The sequence below is a fragment of the Ictalurus furcatus genome, chromosome 2, assembly GCF_023375685.1.
Source record: "Ictalurus furcatus strain D&B chromosome 2, Billie_1.0, whole genome shotgun sequence".
Taxonomy (NCBI): Eukaryota; Metazoa; Chordata; class Actinopteri; order Siluriformes; family Ictaluridae; genus Ictalurus; species Ictalurus furcatus.
Genome location: NC_071256.1, coordinates 6,418,966 through 6,440,729, shown reverse-complemented (window position 1 = coordinate 6,440,729; position 21,764 = coordinate 6,418,966). Strand labels below are relative to the sequence as shown.

General features: G+C 37.3%; 1 protein-coding gene across 4 annotated transcripts in view; it reads right to left on the bottom strand.

Annotated features, from left to right (window-relative positions):
- Nucleotides 1–21,764, bottom strand: part of myo6a (myosin VIa) — a 122,706-nt gene that overhangs the window by 80,482 nt on the left and 20,460 nt on the right. For all 4 annotated transcript variants that reach the window (XM_053645571.1, XM_053645579.1, XM_053645588.1 and 1 more), the window contains exons 2-9: nucleotides 18,036–18,161; nucleotides 11,834–11,903; nucleotides 10,974–11,047; nucleotides 7,963–8,092; nucleotides 6,812–6,917; nucleotides 6,534–6,589; nucleotides 5,366–5,463; nucleotides 4,208–4,372 (exon numbers count right to left, since the gene is read on the bottom strand). In XM_053645571.1, coding sequence (XP_053501546.1) covers nucleotides 4,208–4,372; nucleotides 5,366–5,463; nucleotides 6,534–6,589; nucleotides 6,812–6,917; nucleotides 7,963–8,092; nucleotides 10,974–11,047; nucleotides 11,834–11,903; nucleotides 18,036–18,152 — 816 coding nt within the window. In that variant the 5' untranslated portion in view covers nucleotides 18,153–18,161. The remainder of the gene's footprint in view (nucleotides 1–4,207; nucleotides 4,373–5,365; nucleotides 5,464–6,533; nucleotides 6,590–6,811; nucleotides 6,918–7,962; nucleotides 8,093–10,973; nucleotides 11,048–11,833; nucleotides 11,904–18,035; nucleotides 18,162–21,764) is intronic.

Below are 21,764 nucleotides of genomic sequence, written 5' to 3'. Positions count from 1 at the left end.
CCCGAGCTTGCTCAATATAAAACTTCCTCCTGTCCACATCAGACGTCTCATTGTTCCGTAATCTGTTTAAACCAATGTTATTGTTCAGCAAACACACACTGAACACAAAATCCCTTTATTCTAGTCATTTAATAACAGGGAAACATGAATGGCTGTGCAGACGCTGTCACTGGATAAATGATGAGTGTGGTTAGAAGGTCAAAGGTGACAGAGAGGGTGTGTAAAGAGAGAGAAGCCTGACAGGCCTTCAGAGAGAGTACGACAAAAGAAGAAAGCGGAGGATTTGACGGACAGACACACACTCAGCTATACGCACTGTAAGGACAGGCTTAAATGGGGAAACATGCTGATGTTCCAAAAGCTACACCAATACAAATTAAGGCAACTTTTAATCTTATTTGAACTTTTTTTATATGTAAGGAAAGTAAAAAAAACCCCTATAATGCATATTAGCATTTAGGAATACAGTTGCAATTGAAATGATTCAATCCCCATTGCAAATCAGGATTACTGTCAAAATTGACAGACTTTTAGCTGTTTGCAATGAACAAATCAAACAAAAGGGATTGAAATAGTTCAACACAACGAATGCTTCAAGTGGTTTCCCCAAATCCAACTGAAAATGACCAATTTTGTTGTGCTATTTGAAGTGGTTTTTTTTATTATTAATTTTGGATGTGTCTATTTTTATTTGTTGTTTTCTCCAATAGTTTCTCGTTCAATTGGGATATACATCTTTTATTTACTTTAATAATAATTAATAGTTAATACATATTAATATTGATATATTTATTTCATTTTGAAAAAGTACAGTACATTTTCATGGTACAGTCAGTACCTTACTTATACATTAAAACAGTTTAGCAGCTAACTACATCTGTACGTTTGGTTAGCCATTCAAGTTTACATTTGTAATATGGCAAAAGTGTCATACATACAAGCGTTCAGCTTCACCCGGGCTCTGAGAAATGTTCAAAGCGGTCAATCATGCTTCAAAACAAATTCCCATTGGATGAAGGGATCTAATCTTCCTCGGATGAGGCCGCAGCAAAAGCATTTCATTTGAAGCGCCATTTTTATTTAAACATTTTACACAACTACCCGCCTCATGTTTAACGGACAACTAATGGACACCTTCTACTGTTCTGAGTAGGACTATGAATGGTCAGTGCTTTGTGAATTTCATTTCAGATGCTACTTAAGAGCACTTCTAATTCACAAAAATCCAATATTCTGGACAAAATAATGTAACCCAACTAGAAACCGAGTAACGTCCAACTGCGTATTAATAAAATGTTTTGAAGGGGGGTTTTAAATAATCTTTAATTACTAGCAATTTGGCCAAATATGAGTTTTTACAGGTCTGCAACATGTAAAAGGGTTTCAAGGAGAAGTTAAAGGGCCCGGAGTTTTTGCTCAGATTTCCACACTACACAATTATGCACACCAGTTTATCATAAGCATGTATTCATACGCGCCCATGAATAAGTGAGTGAGGCTTAAGTGTTGTCTAAGCGACAGATTCGCACACTGATCTGGGCTAATCCTTCATTTCTTTGGAGTCAAGTGGCCCTCTTCTCATTTCAAAAAGTCTTATCTCCATATAAGGCACTCTTAGGTTCATGGATTATCAGGAGATCCTTGCTCTTTCAATTTCCAAAGTTCCTATGCTTAAGCAAAGCACACCAAATTCAGATGAACTCGAGTCCAAAAATTCTTAAATTTAAGTCTCTAATGGCATTAGAAAGGAGCTAGGTCAGGTTAGATTTGTACCAACAGATCCTGAAATTAAAAGAGAGGAGGAGACATGAGAAATGTACACACCGGTTTATTTATTAAGCTCTAATTAGAATGGTTTCCAACCATGCTTGTTCCTTTTATTCGTTTGTCTTTAGATAGAGAACGGCTGAAAATTCTAGTCGTGTACAATTCTGCCATCTAATGGTTACTCCAAAAGGAAGTTAAAACTTTTGCTTCCTAATGGACATTTTTGTCTTTTTCATATATTTTTTTTTTTATCATTTTGTCTGTATTAACGCAAACATAAATTTTGCAAAAGGTGTGTATTTTTTTATGGGAATTTTAATATTTCACCCTCATTTGTTTTCATAAATCTATTTTAAACTAGGTACACAAAATAGTTACACTCGAGGACAAAAAATGTCCCCATTGAAACCCATTCAAACTGCAATATTTAATCCCTGTGATGTTTAAGCATAAAATCATGCATTCATACAAATCTGGCTTTTATTTTGTCTGTAGTAGTAGTATGAGTATTAAGAGCAGTAGTAGTAGTAGTAGTAGTAGTAGTAGGAGTATTAAGAATAGTAGTAGGAGGAGAAGGAGGAGTAGAAGTAGTAGTATGAGTATTAAAAGTAGTAGTAGTAGTAGTAGTAGTATGAGTACTAAAGAGCAGTAGTAGTAGTAGTATGAGTACTAAGAGTAGTAATAATGGTATGAGTATTAAGACTATTAAGATTAGTAGTAGTAGTATGAGTATTAATAGTAGTAGTGAGTAGTAGTATGAGTATTAAGAGTAGTAGTAGTAGTAGTAGTAGTAGTAGTAGTAGTATGAGTATTAAGAGTAGTAATAATGGTATGAGTATTAAGACTATTAAGATTAGTAGTAGTAGTATGAGTATTAATAGTAGTAGTGAGTAGTAGTATGAGTATTAAGAGTAGTAGTAGTAGTAGTAGTAGTAGTAGTAGTAGTATGAGTACTAAGAGTAGTAATAATGGTATGAGTATTAAGACTATTAAGATTAGTAGTAGTAGTATGAGTATTAATAGTAGTAGTGAGTAGTAGTATGAGTATTAAGAGTAGTAGTAGTAGTAGTAGTAGTAGTAGTAGTAGTATGAGTATTAAGAGCAGTAGTAGTAGTAGTAGTATGAGTATTAAGAGTAGTAGTAGTAGTAGTATGAGTATTAAGAGTAGTAGTAGTATGAGTATTAAGAGCAGTAGTAGTAGTAGTAGTATGAGTATTAAGAGTAGTAGTAGTAGTAGTATGAGTATTAAGAGTAGTAGTAGTATGAGTATTAAGAGTAGTAGTAGTATGAGTATTAAGAGCAGTAGTAGTAGTAGTAGTATGAGTATTAAGAGTAGTAGTAGTAGTATGAGTATTAAGAGTAGTAGTAGTAGTAGTATGAGTATTAAGAGTAGTAGTAGTATGAGTATTAAGAGTAGTAGTAGTAGTAGTATGAGTATTAAGAGCAGTAGTAGTAGTAGTAGTATGAGTATTAAGAGTAGTAGTAGTAGTATGAGTATTAAGAGTAGTAGTAGTAGTAGTATGAGTATTAAGAGTAGTAGTAGTATGAGTATTAAGAGTAGTAGTAGTAGTAGCAGTAGTAGTAGTATGAGTATTATGAGTAGTAGTAGTAGTAGTAGTATGAGTACTAAGAGTAGTAATAATGGTATGAGTATTAAGACTATTAAGATTAGTAGTAGTAGTATGAGTATTAACAGTAGTAGTGAGTAGTAGTATGAGTATTAATAGTAGTAGTGAGTAGTAGTATGAGTATTAAGAGTAGTAGTAGTAGTATGAGTATTAAGATTAGTAGTAGTATGAGTATTAAGAGTAGTAGTAGTAGTAGTAGTAGTATGAGTATTATGAGTAGTAGTAGTAGTAGTAGTAGTAATAGTAGTATGAGTATTACGAGTAGTATGAGTATTACGAGTAGCAGTAGTAGTATTAAGAGTAGTAGTAGTAGTAGTAGTATGAGTATTAAGAGTAGTAGTAGCAGTATGAGTATTACGAGTAGTAGTAGTCATAGTAGTATGAGTATTAATAGTAGTAGTAGTATGAGCATTAAGAGTAGTAGTAGTAGTAGTAGTATGAGTATTAAGAGTAGTGGTAGTAGTAGGTGTAGTAGTGGTATGAGTATTAAGAGTAGTAGCAGTAGTAGTATGAGTATTAAGAGTAGTAGTAGTAGTATAAGTATTAAGAGTAGTAGTAATAGTAGTATGAGTATTAACAGTAGTGGTAGTAGTAGTTGTAGTAGTATGAGTATTAAGAGTAGTAGTATGAGTATTAAGAGTAGTAGTAGTAGTAGTAGTAGTATGAGTATTAAGAGTAGTAGTAGTATCACGAGTAGTAGTAGTATGAGTATTAAAAGTAGGAGGAGGAGGAGAAGTAGGAGTATTAAGAGTAGCAGCAGAAGTAGTAGTAGCAGTAGTACACGCTCATGTTTGTCTTTACACTGTACTCACCCTAAAGCAGTTTGGAGAGGACAGGTGGAATTTCTCGCGGATGTCCTCTGGTGCTCCGGCACACAGCCTGTAGAAAACGTGGTAGTTCCTCTCTTCCTGACCCTGTGTGCAGATACGTGATTTCTCCAGAAGGTAGTGGGACACGAAACCCCCAACCACTGCGTTCTGCACACGACATAACAGAATCAGAACATTTCATGCACCCAAATGTACTGATGTACTGGAAGGTTAGTGCAATATACAATATACAACCCAATCACACATACTCATATCACAGACATACAGCAATACGCAAGTAAAACCTGCAGTGTTCCTATTAAGGAGGCCAGTGAGTATATGCTCGTGCATATTACATTTTTCCTCATGATCTCCTGCCTGTATCAGACAATACTTCACGACAAAGCGAAAGAGATATACTGCATTCCATACTGATTCCTGTATTATTTTCCGTTTTTCCATAATCCTCTTATTTTCTGTGATGTGATAATGTTATTAGGCACTGACTGTTCCCTTTATAGTAACGTATCCTTATTGTAGTTTGGAATAATAGGAATCATGTACGTGTGTCACATGGTTAGCTTAATGATGAGGTAAGACACATTATTGCTTGCAAGGTGGTTTAAATGAAACTAGAAGATTTTTGAACAAAGGCTTAAACAAGTACAAGAACATAAATGCAGCTTAAATTTGGCTCTTTGCTGGACATCAACAACATCCAATGGTTATTCCAGACTGTTACACATATACTGTATAATCCATTATACATTAACGTAAACTAATTTGTTCTGAATCTGATCCGTAAAAGGGTTCACATAAGAGGTATCTTTATGTACATATAGAGACTCATTTTTGTAAAATAAACATATTTAAAATTGAGAAAACATAGCCTTTATCCTGACCATGATAAAGCAGTGATTAAGATAAATGAGTAAATGAAACAGTTTGATCTGATCTGCAAAGAAGATTATGGATATTAAATCAGGAACTTCATGTGCTGAACAAGAAGCAACTTGTATGGAGAAGTCGTCTTCATATGTTAACTTAAAAAGAATAAAAAAAGAATGCAACAAATAAGTGCTTCAGAGGGCGAGAGAGAGAGAGAGAGAGAGAGAGAGAGAGAGAGAGAGAGAGAAAACAGTAATGAGCATGCACACTAACCTTTCCGTTAAAATGAATCTCCACAAACTTGCCAAAGCGGCTGCTGTTGTTGTTGCGGACTGTTTTAGCATTCCCGAATGCCTCCAGCAGAGGATTTGCTGCAAAATCCAAAGGAAAGGTCACCATGATAAATCAGTAGTATATAGTACACATACAGTAATTAATAATTCCTTAGATTTATATAGCGCTTTTCTAGGCACTCAAAGTGCTTTACATTGTTGGGGCCAGTGTGTAGCGTCCACCTTGATAATGCGACGGCAGCCATAGTGCGCCAGAACGCCCACCACACACCAGCTATTGGTGGAGAGGAGAGAGTGACGTAGCCAATTCAGGGATGAAGATTATTAGGGTGCCATGAAGGATAAGGGCCAATGGGGGAATTTTTAATGACCACAGAGAGTCAGGACCTCGGTTTAACGTCTCGTCTGAAAAAGGGTGCTGTTTTTACAGTATAGTGTCCGCGTCACTATTCTGGGACATTAGAACTCACATAGACCACATGGTGAGCGCCCCCTGCTGGCCTCACTAATACCACTTCCAGTAGCAACCTTAATTTTCCCTAAGTAGTCTCACGTTCAGGTACTGGCCAGGCTCAACCCTGCTTAGCTACACATATATTCAACCGGGAACAGGGACAACAGTCCACCCCAAACACACACACACACACACACACACACACACACACACACACACATATATAAAATCTATTTACTGTGCAATAAAATGATCTAAATAGAGAAAGTTCTAGTATGTTTACTCTTTACAAGGTCTACACGGATAAAATACAGAAGGTACAGAACATTTTTGTGACACAGTAACCTACCACTGTAATAACACAAACTATTTAATGATACTGAATCTGCTACAATAAGATACGACAATTTGATTTAGTAGCCTCTAATTGATATTGATGATGATGTAGAAAAGGACTTAAGTATCAGAATTAAGGGTAAACCGGCTTGCTAGCCTATTTACACACCGGTTTAAAAATATAATTTTTTTATGTACCACGTGTCGGTCCGATTTCAATAATAATCGGTTCATAATCAATTATAATTGATAATAACTGATCGATTCTTTTCGATACATAGATCCAAATCATCCGATTATTACACCCGTTTTCTTAACATGGTAAACAAAACATGCCGATATACTGTTACACCCCTACCTTCAACTATCCTCTCATCGATGTCTTGACCCGTCCCATACGATGTTGTTAAATACCTAAATGACAGAAACGAAGAGGAACAACGAGCATCAGATTTGTTACTGTAGTATAACCTAGTCATGTTCTCAACAAAGCATTAATATAATGGGGAGAAAAAAAAAACATAACGAAAATGTGTCATCCTGTCGTCTCGCTGCTTACATAAAAAAATACAGGAAGAATAACTGCGAGTTGGGATTTTATCAGTGATTATGATAGAAGTGTTCTTATCTCCTTACCGAAGGACAAACTTTGTGTTTTCGGTCTTTCCGGCACCTGATTCACCAGAGACGACGATCGACTGACTCATCTTCAGCACCTTCATGTCACGGTATGCTTTATCAGCTGGCAGAGACACACAGAGTTCCAGGTCTTCCAAAATGCACACAGTTTCTACTTACACTGAAACCAACATCTTTTATTATAATCATTTACGAATTACAAATCACCACATCAACCATCATACAAATGGCGAGCAAATGAACGAACTCCCAACTTTAAAAACATGCAACGTTATCCGCATGTCCACTGTGAATTTCTCCAAGTGATAACCGAGATCGTGTTGTACAACAATCCTCCACTCTGATTGGTCAGAAGTTGTTCATACATTTTCTACAACAGCAGCTCGGAAAATAGTCCTGGCTAATAACATAAACCTAATTAACGCTTAACGTTTAACAAAGAATAACACAGAACTGTTGATGTGGTGGCGCTTTCTGTAAGAGGACGTTTATTGAAGACTTTGAGAAGGAGTCTCCAGTGTCAGCACTTTGTAACGGTCGGTATGTTTTCAGACATGGGAAAGTCCTCAGGACAGATTAGTTTCTCAATGCTGGTGAGTTAACGACTGAGAAAGAAAGAGTCTGATGAGAGTCTGTGATGATTTCTCTCTGCTAGAAGGTAAGTAACACTTCACGACATGCTGTTATAGGAAAATAATTAACTCCGGGGTGCCACTTCATGTCAGTCTGCATCATATTATCTTTTCATTGATTGTTTTCCTAAAAGAGCATGCCCAGTCTTGCTTTATTCCTCACATTACAGAGAAAAATGTACACGATTAAGAATGCTGATAGAATAAAATCCATATCTAAAATGTCTCGTTTGGAATATCTTGATTCACCGAGGAGAAATGATGATACGTAGGAGTATATTATCGGTCATTGTGTTTTTTTCCCTAAAATGCTTAATATGTAATACTATGTAGTAAGTAGTAAGCGCCGTGGAAATACTACGTAATGCATCTAATTATACTATTCCATTATTTTCAGCTGGTTGTTCTTTTAAAAATAAATACTCTATTCTATACCAGAATTTTCTTACTACATGGCATCATACTGTATGGAAAGGTCCATACAGCCTTGTGTTTGGTGCTTTCAGCTGCACTCACCGATGGCATACACGTGCGGTGGGAGCGTGCCCAGAGAGCGGCCCTGGTACTGCTTGATGGTATCGGGCGAATAGAGCTTTGGGATGTCATAGTAGGGATTCACCGCTATCAGAATGTTGGCTACATACGTCTATGACAGAGAGAGGAAGACAAGAAATTCAATGCAACTTTTTTTTTTCTTTTCACTTCAAAAATCAATAAAAATGTGTCATTTAGCTGGGGTGCCCAAACATTTGCTTACAACTGTAAATACCGTGCATTAAATCTGAAATGAATGAACACGGCTTCCTCTCACATCTGCAGTTTTAACGCAAATCACAGGGTGCAGTCCGGTAACATACAGTACTTTTTACTTACTCTTACTTTCATAAAAGGCTCAATGAAACTGCAGCTGATATTAATGACATAATTACTGTTCTATTTCAAAGCGAACGTGAAACCACACAGCATTTATTATAGTATAATGAATAATAACGAAATGCGTTAGAATGTCTTCACGCTCTTGTTGCGTAGACAGCTTTGTTAAGATTTTATACATCATACAGCATTCGTGTATTCATGTACGTATGACACGTCAGTTTCCTCTCCCGGCCTGCAACTGGTATAGTTTATATCACTGAAGAACACTCTACAAAGTGCCTGCTACATCTGATTTGGTGTAAATGGAAGTGCAAGTGCATTGCAATGACTCATTTTTGCCACTGGATGGCACATGAAAGATGGGATTCTGGTTTTATTTTTTGTTGGTTGGTTGGTTGTTTTTTACATTTTTTTTGTAGGTGTAACAAAAGGTAACAAAATGTCTTTTAACAAATTACATCTAGACCGCAGACTTTAAACACAACCACTTTAATTGGTAAAATTAGAAGGATATAAATTTTATTCGAAAGAGTGGAAATTAAATACTGTATTCGATATTCATATTTGAGCCCAAAGCACAAACTTTCAGCTTTAATTTGAGGGTATTTACATCCAAATCGGGTGAACCGACCACAAGTAATTGGACAATTGGTTGCTCAGCTGTTTAATGCCCAGGTGTGTGTTATTCCCTTACAAGGTACTATCTTAAAGTATAGGAGTTGATATCAAGTGTGGCATTTTTATTTGGAATCTGTTCAAAGAGCTGTCGCTGCCAGTGAAGCAAGTCATCATGTGGCTGAAAAGTCAAAACAAACCCATCAGAGAGACGTAAAAAAAAAAATAATAAACAGGTGTGGCCAAAACAAGTATCTGGTACATTCTTAAAAAGAAGGAATGCGCTAATGAGCTCTGGAAAACCAAAACGCCCAGAAGCAGTGAATGACAGAAGAATTATTTCCCTAGTGAAGGAAAACCCCTTCATAACAGTTGGCTAGACCAAGAACACACTCCAGGAAGTAGGTGTCAAAGTCAACAACCAAGAGACAGAGACAATCAAGAGACAATCAATTTACACCAGAGTAAATACAGAAGGTTTACCTAAAGATGCAAACCATTGGTAAGCCTAAAAAAAATAAAAAAAAGGTACAGAAAAGAAATACAGTTCTGGAACAGTACCCTATGGACAGATGAGACAAAGATCAACTTGTACAGAATGATGGGAACAAGAGAGTATGGAGAAGGGAAGGAACCGCTCATGATCCAAAGCATACCACATCATCTTATGGCATCGGAGCATACAGCTGCCAGTGGAACTGGTTCCCTTGTATTTATTGATGATGTGACTGCTGACAAAAGCAGCTGGATGAATTCTGAAGTGTATAGGGCTATATTATCTGTTTAGATTCAGCCAAATGCTTCAAAACTCATTGGACGGTTATTCACAGTGCAAATACACAAAGACCCAAAGCATACTTTGAAAGCAACCCAAGACTTTTTAAGGTAAAGAGCTGGAATGTTCTGCAATGGCCAAGTCAATCACCTGACCTGAATCCAACTGAGCTGCATTTTACTTACTGAAGGCAAAACTAAGGCCAAAACACCCCAAGAACACACAGCATCACCAAGGAAGAAACTAGCACCTGGTGATGTCTATGGGTTCCAGACTTCAGGCAGTCTTTGACGCCAAAGCATTTTCAACCAAATATTAAAAATGGAATTAAATTGAATGATTATGTTAGTCGTCAAATTACTTTTAGTCTCTTAAAAAGGGGGACCACAGATGAAAAAGTGGTGTAAGTAATACCCTCAAATTAAAGCTCAAAAGTCACTTTCAGCTCATATTCATTATTTAATTTCAACTCCAATTTACTGTGGTAGACGGCAAAAATATCATTACAATAACTTTAATAAATAATTAATAAATGTAATATTTATGGACCTGACTGTATATATTTAATATTGGCCACAATTGGCATTTTAGAGGGTTTAAAGAGTATTTAGGACTAATCATAAAATATTACAGGGACAATATTATGAGGACTTCATGCTCCTCATTTGAGCCAATATCACGGGAGAAAAAGCAAAGTCAGAATCACACTTGCTTTTGTTTTCAGCAGACTAAACTGTCCAAATAGTGCTCAAGTCTACAGCCACACACTCGCGCCTTAACTCTGAATGTGGCCGAGTGTGTGTGTGCGCAACCACTACAATACAATACAATTCAGCGTACACCGATTGAGCTAACTGGTTGAACTATTGGCTACTGATACTGAGAGATCAGGACAAATGGATGTGTAGGAGATCAAAGCAAGTTTTTCTGAACCTGCCTAAAGAATATAGTTTTATAGCCAGTCACAACAAAACAACCCCTTTAGACCAAACAGTTTCAGGCAAAATGTAAAAGCGACACAAACAAAATCTGTCATCAAATTAAAAACATTTGGGGGGGGGGGGGGGGATGGGCAAAAAGAGGTGACAATTAATAGGATAAAAAGCAGACTGCACTGAAAAAAATGCAGTGAAACACTTTGAAATAAAGGATATTGTTGTGTTTCATTAGATACAAGATATTTCTTTGACACGAATCGTGAATACAACCTAAACATTGAGAAAGTGAACACCGTGTGTTTTCAATGGTGTTTAATACTCACATAAATTTTATCTTTACTGTAGCGCACACGGACGTTGTTCAAAAGTGTAGCCTCATTCAAATACATCAACGAACCTGCGTTATAAAACAGAAAGAAGAAAAAGAACATCGGACATACGTGTGAACAGATGAAAATGCATGCTTATTTTTTTGCCATCTTTTGTCAAATAATGAAATCCTAGCTTGTATTAACTGTAGCCTGACGCGTGGTTCACGGCCTTTTGGTGCTAAAACTCAGTCAGTGCTGTACGCTGTAACACGAACGCCTTCATTGATTTTAAGTAGACCATGTGATTATTAGCCTCAGAATCACATCATATAACAGCTTAAAATGCTACAAATTAAAAGGAAAATAACAGAAGCTTTAGGGGTCTTAGCATATCACGGTTTTCTCAGTACTTTACAAAAAGGTACAGAATGAAAATGATTCATTCATACGTCTTCAGTGACCGCTTTATTGTAATCAGGGTCGAGGTGGATCTCGGGAACGTTGGGCACGAGGCAGGAATGCACACACATTAAAGGTAAACACACTTGTTAAACGGTCCTAGTGTCAACAGGACAACAAATAACGTCTCGTATATGTTGCATGTGCCTAATTGCAGCAATCACGATCTCGGTCTTTTCAGTTTTTTTTTTTCTTCCCCCCAATTAGACTTTCAACTGACTTTGAATGCAGGAGTCCAGTGTTAAACGCACATATTAAAATATCAGCCCTAAACATCCTCAGATTTAGAAAAATAAAACGAGTGGATTGTGAAGGAGTGGCGATTTCAGTTGAAACGTCAGTCTTTACCACAAAATCGAATAAAAATGCGACGCCAAAGTGGATTTTTACAGTTATAGCGTTTACACACTTACAGTTGTCCTCGACATGTTTGTTGATGTCGTCCTCAGCTGGAAACACCTGGCTGACCGAAGCGGTAAACGTCTGAAACACAGGAAACAGAGCCGTGTTAACACATTCTAACATTAAGCAAACTTATTCTACATCACTGTTACATTCTCAATTCTAATTGGTCGGAATCTCAGAAGTCCCGTCCGAAACTATTGGAACGGCAAGGCCGGTTCATTCAGCTTGTTTTTGTTGTAGACAGAAGACATATGGGTTTAAATAGCTCTGAACATCTACTCTTGGTTTTAGCCTTCAGTTTCACCTGTGAAGACTGAATTTGTTGTTAGAAATCAGACAGTTGTCTATGGGCGAGAAGCAAGCCATTTTGGAAGTTGAGAAAAGAGGGAACATCTATCACCAGAGGCATTGAACAAACTTTGGGCATAGCCAATACAATTTTTTAATTTTATTTTTTTTGCTCAAATAAAAATCAGGTGGTCTGATACAAAAGGTTCTACGTTTCATGTTGTTTAACACCTCTAGATGTAAATACTAGGAAATAAAAGCTGAAATCCTAAACTCTCGTCTCATATCTATCTTTTGATCTCACATCAAAAACAAATGAATTGGCCTTGCCGTTCCAGTAGTTTCGGAGGGGACGGTATAACTGCAGCTTGGACAACTACAAAGCAAACCACAGGTTTATATTAACGCACGCATTCTAATACAGTATAGTTTCTATAGTAACAGCTTACACGAGGACTAGTGTGGCAGACGACCCACATAAACCAAATTTAAAATACGTACATAATCGTTGATATGGTGAGGTTTTCTCTGAGGAAATGTTTATTTCGCTTATTTTAGGAAGGAGTCTCCAGGGTCAGAGCTTTGTAAGAGTCAGAGGTAAAGCTGTAACCTTTCCTCTGACACAGGAAAGGCTTAATGATTTTTTTTTTTTTTTTTGTCTGATTAACTTCACGTGAGAGAAAACACCAGTTACAGCAGGAACTAAATTGATTCTCGGACATTTCACAACATTAAATGTAGCTATAAATAGATTTTAATAAGTATGACGTGTTATTCTTTCATTAATAAATAAAAAATAGCTAGTGCTGGCAAACTGCTGCGATATCAGAAGAGACGTGCTGTTATTGGGGGGAAAAAAAAACTTCAGTGTTGCATCAGTAACTCTGCTTTGATTCTCCTATAACATATAAAACATGCGCGGATACGAACAATGTAGAATCATGAATGGAATGTTTTCTTATATTTCACGTGTCCCGTAATAAACGAGCACACTTTACGCTGCATAGGATGCCAAGGTACTTAGACTGCGAGTGCACGATGATATACAGGTCAAATGCAAAGGCAAGAACATTTATTTGATCATATTTTTATTTTATAATTTGGCTATTTGGAGGCAATGTTGTGTAACGGGACCTGATTGAGGTCTTCTGAGGTTATCACACACACACAGGAACCAAGTTACATGTATTATTCATCCTACACAGTCAAAGCATTCATTTGAAAGAAAGGCCATTGCACAGCACAAATACACAGACAGTACAAGTGAGAGAGACAAAAAAAAAAATTGGATAATGAGAACAATGCACAGCGTGTCTTCTGCTGCAACTTGCTTGATTGATGATGCTCATGTCATTATATCCTCACAATGCTTTAAGCTGTCGCCCAAGTTAGGACTAATTGAGTGAGTCAAACAAGAGGCTACTGTAAATTTATTTCTCAGTGAGAGCAGGACAATGTCCCTGGTCTATTTGAAGGACATTGTTACCGGACACCCTGGTGCAACATTATTACATCATTTCCTGTTTCTATTTTCCCGGAAGGGCGAATGCACTGATTCGAATACATCAGGCATGTTTGGACACGTTCGACGGAAAAGTTTGATGATGTTCCAGTTGCAATGAAAACAGACACAGTGGATTTTTGACTCCACAACATTTTATAAAATCCCAAATGACTGCAAATCTATGCATCGAAATAAACAGTGCAATGAAAGGCTTATGGATGCCAAATTTGGTGATGATTGGACAAAATGTGTAGGAGGGGCAGTGAAAAACATTTTGTGACTAAATCCAAGATGGTGGAAAAATCTAATTAGGCGTAAATTGACATCATAGTGTGCAGTGAACCTGTCACGACCCAGGGAATCCAGCTTTTACATTCAGGACACAACTTTTAAACCGTATGACCATAAACTTACTTCCAAATTAGTTCCAAATTTGACCCGATGGTGGCACAAGAGCATTGGCAGCACTTGTCCCAAATTTGGTCAGAATGTTCCTTAGTGTGCTAAATCTCTCATTTTTTTACCAGCCAGTTCTAGTAGAAATAGAAGTAGAACAAGAAGAAATAGCAGAACAAGAAGAAGAAGAAGAAGAACAACAACAACAACAACAACAAGCAGAACAAGAACAAGAATAAGAACAAGCAGACCAAAGAATAAGAACAAGCAGAACAAGAACAAGAATAAAAACAAGAAGAACAAGAAGCACAAGAACAAGCAGAACAAGAACAAGAAGAACAAGCAGAACAAGAACAAGAAGAACAAGCAGAACAAGAAGAAGAAGAAGAAGAAGAAGAAGAAGAAGAAATAGAAGATGAAGAAGAAGAAGAAGAAGAGGAGACATCTTTGGTACTTGGTTTATACACACCTGCAGTGTTTGACCCCTAAATATATACATCCATATTTTTTTAACCAAACTAATAATGTCACAATTATTGGCACCCCCTAGAAATTCTTATGAACAAAATGTAACTGAAGTACGTTTCCTTTTTTTTTTTTTTTTTTTTACTTCTCAAGCCTTAAATAATGCTTTTATGTTTGTTGTAATAATAATAATAAAGCAATCCTACAGACAGCTCTTGCAATTTTATAAAAAAAAAAATTATGCATATTATATTGGCATGTTTATACGTTTATAATGTTTAGATAATGTTGGTGCATGGACACATTTATGTACGTATTTTTCCAGTGCTGACAGAAGAATAGGAAACAATAAGCACATTTCCACCAAAGCTTCTGAGGAACAAATGGATGAATGAGAACTCTGACGGGTTTCTGGTTCACTGCCGCACACCACTCACTGTGACCGTGTCAAATAGTAGAAATGATGCAAACTGCTCGACAGATGTGACATTTCAGCGTGTGGCCATTCACATGGTCGAATCACAGATTGCTGGTTGTGCTGCGCCGCCACTTTAATAATAGGCTGTTAGATAAATGTGTTTTTACTGTGCTACATAAGTAGGTCAGTGATTCTGTGAAGCTTGCTCCTGATCAATCAGCAACATTCAGTATGATTCAGAAGCTCCATCGCAGTAGTTCATGGTCCATAGAAAAAAAAAAAGAGAAAAAAAAGGTGCCTACGCTGAAGCAGGAACTCAAATGGCTCCTCAGGATCAAAGATCATTCCTGGTTCAACTGTGCGGGTTGTCCAGGAAGTGGGGGAATGAACTAGTCTATAGCAGTAGGGTTTTGTAAAAAGGAGCACAAATATTAGTAACAATAAAAATGATGTAATAGGTAAATGTGTCAAAAAGCACCAGAGTTTCAAACGATATATGAAAGCAACCGAAGAGACTTCTCATACTTCCAGTCTTCTGGAGCTTAGACCATTTCCACTGAGTGTTATGGTCTGCAATTATATAGTGCTTTACACTGTTTCTCATTCACCCATTCACACACACACTCACACACACTCACACACACTCACACACACTCACACACACTCACACACACTCACACACACTCACACACACTCACACACCAATGGTAGCAGAGCTGCCATGCAAAGCGCTAACGTGCCATCGGGAGCAACTTGGGTTTCAGTGTCTTGCCCAAGGACACTTCGGCATGTGGAGTCACGTGGGCCAGGAAACGAACCAACAACCCTACGATTAGTGGACAACCCGCTCTACCACCTGAACCACAGCCGCACATCAGAGTGTTCTATATGTTTGGTTAAGTGGTTGGAACACGAACCAAAAGAATCGATTTGGTTCTGATTCGGACTCGGCAAACAGACGAATAGGTGTGAAAGTGCTCTAATTATACCTGCTGCTTCTGAGCTTTTGGGGTCATACACTAAAAATGGAATGTGTATTCCTTACTTCAATCGGAATTAATAAGGAGAGAAGCCAGAACCAGACTGCTTTTGTGACATCTCATAAATCCGTTCAGCAGGCAATAAACTGTGTTTCCCCAGTAACAGTGGGGCCCAAGTTCCCACAATGATCTTCACTTAAAAGTTACTGAAGACATTAAGGGCAAATGGATAAATGTGCAGGTGATGAAACCCCCAGGATCAAGTCTCCCTTGTTGTCACAACCCTCCACTTTCCCAGTTTCCTCCCGCACTGATTCTCTCTCGCGCTCTCTCTCTCTCTCTCCTGGCACACACTCTATGCTGGTAAACACTCCTCACATTGTGCCAATTATCAGAGCCAGCCACTCCAGGCACATCCGTCTAACGTCACACGGGGCAGATGTAATGTTTCTTTCTCGCCCACATGCACAAATCACTCATTCTATCAACAAGCAGCTGCGTGCCACTCTGATGCCTTTAAGCATTTCAATGCAGCTCTGTGAAGAGGCACTACTGCACTTTGGAGCCACATCCAGATCTAGCATTGACCTAAAAGCAAGATATATCTGTTAGTTCATTTAATACCACAGCGCGGTTCAAGTCTCAAATCTGAATGCTCAAAACGCGTTGATGAATTTTACATAACTTGCAGCTGCCAGGCTACAAGGCAAATCACAGGCTTATTTTAATACCGTATTTTACTGTTTCTATAGTAACAACTTACACATGGACGCAAGCAGGACCGAGGGAGCAACGTGGGTGAGGCATTTGACCCGTCACTTTTCAAACTACTGGAGCGGTGACACAGCGCTTCAGGCAATGACACACGTGTCTGACTCGGTTGAAAAACCAATATAAATAAGTCCTGTTAAGGTGGGGGGCGTGAGACATTTCTTCTAAAGAGGATCTCCTGTGTGTGATAAACGCTTTGGCGCTTACTGGCACTTACTAAACGTATATTGAATCAGCACAGCTAAAGTTTTTAATATTTTAAGTGACCTATGCACATATTTTGTATTCTGTATCGATTACAGGAACATTCCTCAAATGACATTCTTCAAATTAAGTAAGTAAAGCTTCCTGGTAAAACGTTTAGAGAAATAGACAGTTACTTCAGTGACAAACACCAGAGTATTGTATATGGAAGCACATTCATTTAATATTGTTGGTCATGGGTTTTAATGCATTTTAAACATGCAGTCTCTTTATGTATTTTGAATAATGTCATTTCATATGTTCTATAATTGTTACAAGTGGAATGTAACGGAGTTAACCCTAGTATCGTACAAGGAAGCAAACGCTGAGACGTTGTGGGTTCTTTACTGTGTAATAAAATGAATTCAAAAGAATATGATGTATATGTTCTATAGATGTACATGTTCTACTTGCAGTATGTGTTGCGGCACATGATATCTAATTTAAATATCATTAATAGCTCAAATTTTATTCAATATCATTAAAAGCATCAAATTTTGCCCCCACCACTTTTGGAGTAGTGCTGCCACACCTGTATCCAAGACAAATGTGTTGTTACTGTACTATAATATACTAAACTATAGTTGGACATTGTTAAGCTTTCTGTAAAAAGACTTGTGTAATGTGTATGGAAGGAGTCTCCAGTGTCAGTGTTTTGTAACGGTCAGAAGGTTCTCCGTCACAGGACAGACTACAGGATAGAGGACCTTGCTTTTTTTTTTCTTCCCATAGTTTCATAGATGTTCCACGATGTTAAATGGACTGTAATTTGACAAAGTAGAACGTGTTGTTCATTAATAAATGTAAAATTGTGATTTTTGGAAAGTCAGTGTGGTCTAAGAGGAATAAAACACTTTGGTGTCATTGGAAAATCAACTTCGGGGTGGTAACAGTAATTGCACTACAAGACAGGTCATATCACACCAATCAGAGATTATTATCCTATAACAGCACGCACACACACACACACACACACACACACACACACACACACACACAGTTTTATTCCATACTTCCCTGTTGCAGTATAATTTTGAGCTTAACATTGATCTTAGAAGGTTGCTGTTGGCTAAAACATAAAAAGATAGTCTGCAATGGGCGTTTCCTGCATTTCGGACAGCTGAAAGGTCAAAGTTGAGTCTCACCTTGCCCTTGTCCTTGAGGGGTTCAATGGTCAGACTGTTAGCACCAATGTCCACAATGGTGCCTAGCTGGAACCCGTCAGTAGGGTGAGGCGCCCACACCGGCTTCCCATCCTCCATCTCACCGCACTGCAACCAGACGTACTCTTATTACATTTTTACATCACGGTAAATATGATACACACCTCAGTTTACAGTATCATCACGTAATCTCATTGAGCAGACATCGCTTAGAGTTCAGCAAATGTGAACAGAATTATGGGATTGCCTTTGCTGATAATGACATACAGTATGCACCGAATTATTCCATTTTACTTTTATGATGGGGGCTTTACAAAATAATAAATCACAATTATTTAGCCAACTTGGGAACAAAACTAGATATATAAATACAATTAGATATAGCATATAATTACCGATTTAAAGTCTGACATCATTTTCTTTTCTTTTTTTATGTAACATGAATTAATGAATTCTGACTTAAAACTTAATTACCCTTGAGTAAAACATGAATGTGATCTCAATTAGTGAAATAAGGAAACATTTATTGTTCTTATATAGTAGCTTTCTTTATTTTGTAGCAAATTTGACTTTAATTCTTAGCACGATTGTAATGAGGCCCAAAATATTCTAGAGTATATGATAAAAATACACAGTGAAACCAAATAAACAAGGAATTTATTCACCAGTCAGTAAAAACTGAAGTCTAGCACTTGCCAATAAATTAACTTTAGCCACCAATACTGCTGTTCATTGTGTTATATAAGCCATATAAATCATGTATGGCATGAAAAATCATTTTAAAGTAAAAATTCAGGCAAACATAAAAACTAAATTTAAACAAAACTGTAAAACATATAGAGAAACCAAAAAGCCATGAAGATCTGGATTCCTGTAGTTTCCTTTCAGGAACAGTGGAATTTAACTAGCAAAAAGTGACATAGTAAGTGGTATACAGTGGCAAATAGTACTGAAAGTTCTATTCGGTCATTTCTAATGCATTTTCTTTCCACATAATGAAACCATTTAAGCTTCTGTTTAAATGTTCTTGCACGTCAACCAATAAACTTCAACCTGCTATTGGGTCCAATCCAAATAACTGACAAAACGGCACAAAACTCATCAAAACCAGTTTAATTTCTTGCCTTAACTAAAAACTTCAATCCATACATGGCTGGCTTCTAAAAAAAAAAAAAAAAAAAAAAAAGCTGTGCATGTGTCTATATTTCCAAATACTCTCCATATTAGCTAAAATAACTTCGATTAAATAAAGCTTTTTTGGGACGTGTTGTTATAGGAAGATAATCAACAACAGGTCGGTCTGACATGTCTGTAACTCTGACTGTCACAGTACAAAGCGCCAACACTGGAGACTCCTTCTTAAATTACTACCTAAACATCTCTTCACACAAACAGACGTAATCCATTTATGTGGATGGTCTACCCTTAAAGTGCAAGTTGTTACTATAGAAGTGGTAATGTATTAGAACGAGCTCATTAATATAAACCTGCGATTTGCCATGTAGCTGGCATTATTGTCCGAGTAGCTGTTATACAAATAACAATCAACACCTTCTGACCAACCAGATCAGAGAACTCGACAGTGACCACGTTTACATGCACATCAATATTCTAATATTCATCGGAATTTGCCAATATTTCTAATTAGTATTGAGACATGTAAATGCCGCAGTTTCCATGCTTCAATTTCCATGTCTCAAGTTTTAATCTGAATTTCCCGATTCAGATTAAAACAATATTCTGATCCTCACCCCTGGAATGTGACCGTTTTAATCAGAAATTTGTTGCACGTAAACAACTTGTTCAGAAAATCCACTGAAAGGAGGTATATGTGCATGGTCAGTCTGCAAGGAATTGTGGGTGCTAACAGATGCTTAGCTGTAGGCTAGGTATTTAGAAATGGCAACTCAGGAATAATTACAACAACCGTATATACATGAATATTCCGATGCCTGTACACATATAAACATCGTATTCGGAATATGGCTGCAACCCGAATATAGACCTTAAACGGAATTTGATGTGCATGTAATCGTAGACAGTGTTGTGGTATAACCAATAATTCCATTTGGTTAGGGCTACAAACTGAAAAATTTGTCCCTTACTGTTCGCCGTACACAAAGAGACAAAAGGTCTCAGCCCTGGCCAGGTCCCAGTTTCCAGCCTGAATCAGACTCTCAGTGTCAAACTACTAATTATTCGACTCAGGCTTGCCCAAATCACTCGCCATGTGTGACAATCAGCACATTCTCTCCCCGGAGCAACAGAAAACCAGTCGAGTCTTCTTCAAAACGGCTTTAACACACACACACCACCAATCAGGCGACGCACACCAGCTGACTCAGGATACACACTGAAATGTGCTTAGCCACAAGGGCTTTTTTTTTTTTTAACTTTAAAACTCTGCCCTGTTGCCACAATCTTGAATAGATACCCTTCAAAAAAATAAATAAATAAATAAATAATTCCATTCATATGACCCAGGTCTGAAATAATGATATGATACAATATTGTGAAACTGTGACAATATCGCGTATCGCATTGTTTACATGTGATTTCCTTTCCTTTTTATATTTGCAGACATTAAATACAAGTATAATTTAAGAGGCAAGCTTTGTTGTTGCTAGCAAACCGGTAGACCTTGATTGTAGACCTATTGTTTACCATATACATGTCATACAAGTGCCACTTTATCAACCAGAGACTGGGATAAGTTCTGTCAGCCAGGCTTATCAATATTTCTATTTGGCAGCTATCTAGCAAGGTGTAAGACAGGTCATTTATTTGACTTTGCCAACATAAACATCCAGGAAATGAGCAGATCAATAGCAGGGTTGTGACCAAGTAAATTATTTACATACACAAATCTGGTCTGAAGCAATCCACTCAACGACAAGCTGCTTTTGTGTTGCTATTTAAATGAAGTGCTCTCTGGTTCATCCCAGCCAATGTATGAACAACAAGTATTTAAAATGAAGTAGTAACGTATCATAAAGGCAAATGGATACCAGATCGATGCAAATGTTTGAACTCTAATGAAGCACAAGAAGCAGGAAATCTTTTCCAGCATACATGACATCAGAACATCTGCCAGACTTTGATAGTCTTTGATCCCGGAAGAAGAATTCAGGACACGAAGTGGCACTAAGCCCTCATCTTTCCAACACTAGGGTGATGAGTCACAAGGCTGCTTATCAAATTGGCCTGGATAGATTATTGTGGCTGACTGCATTGGAATTGTGTAAATACTGCATTTCAGTCCTTATGAAACTCAAACACAGATAAAGTTATTATCGTTGCAATAACTGGAAGGATTTCTAATAAGCATTAAAATATACACCAGGTGTTCTTCAATAAGCTTCAGAAGTACAGCTGATCACAATACGTTAGCACATAAACTGGATATTCCCCTAAATATAATTGTATCTCGAGCATAAATTTCCCCATACAGTTCAACAAAATGAAATGTTTATGGTGAAATGATTACGATGCAGTTTTACCTATTGTCTTGAGGTCACTTTAAGTCTTGAGTGTGACTGAAGCAAGCTGATAAAATACTGTTAATTAAAATAGCACACGACTCTTAATTTGAACAAAACAAAAAAAAAAATTGTATGACCACAAATGCTATGTAGTTCAGAAAGTACATACGATTTTAAGGCATTCATGTCACTATTAAAGCTGAAAAGCATTGTATAAATTATAGCATTT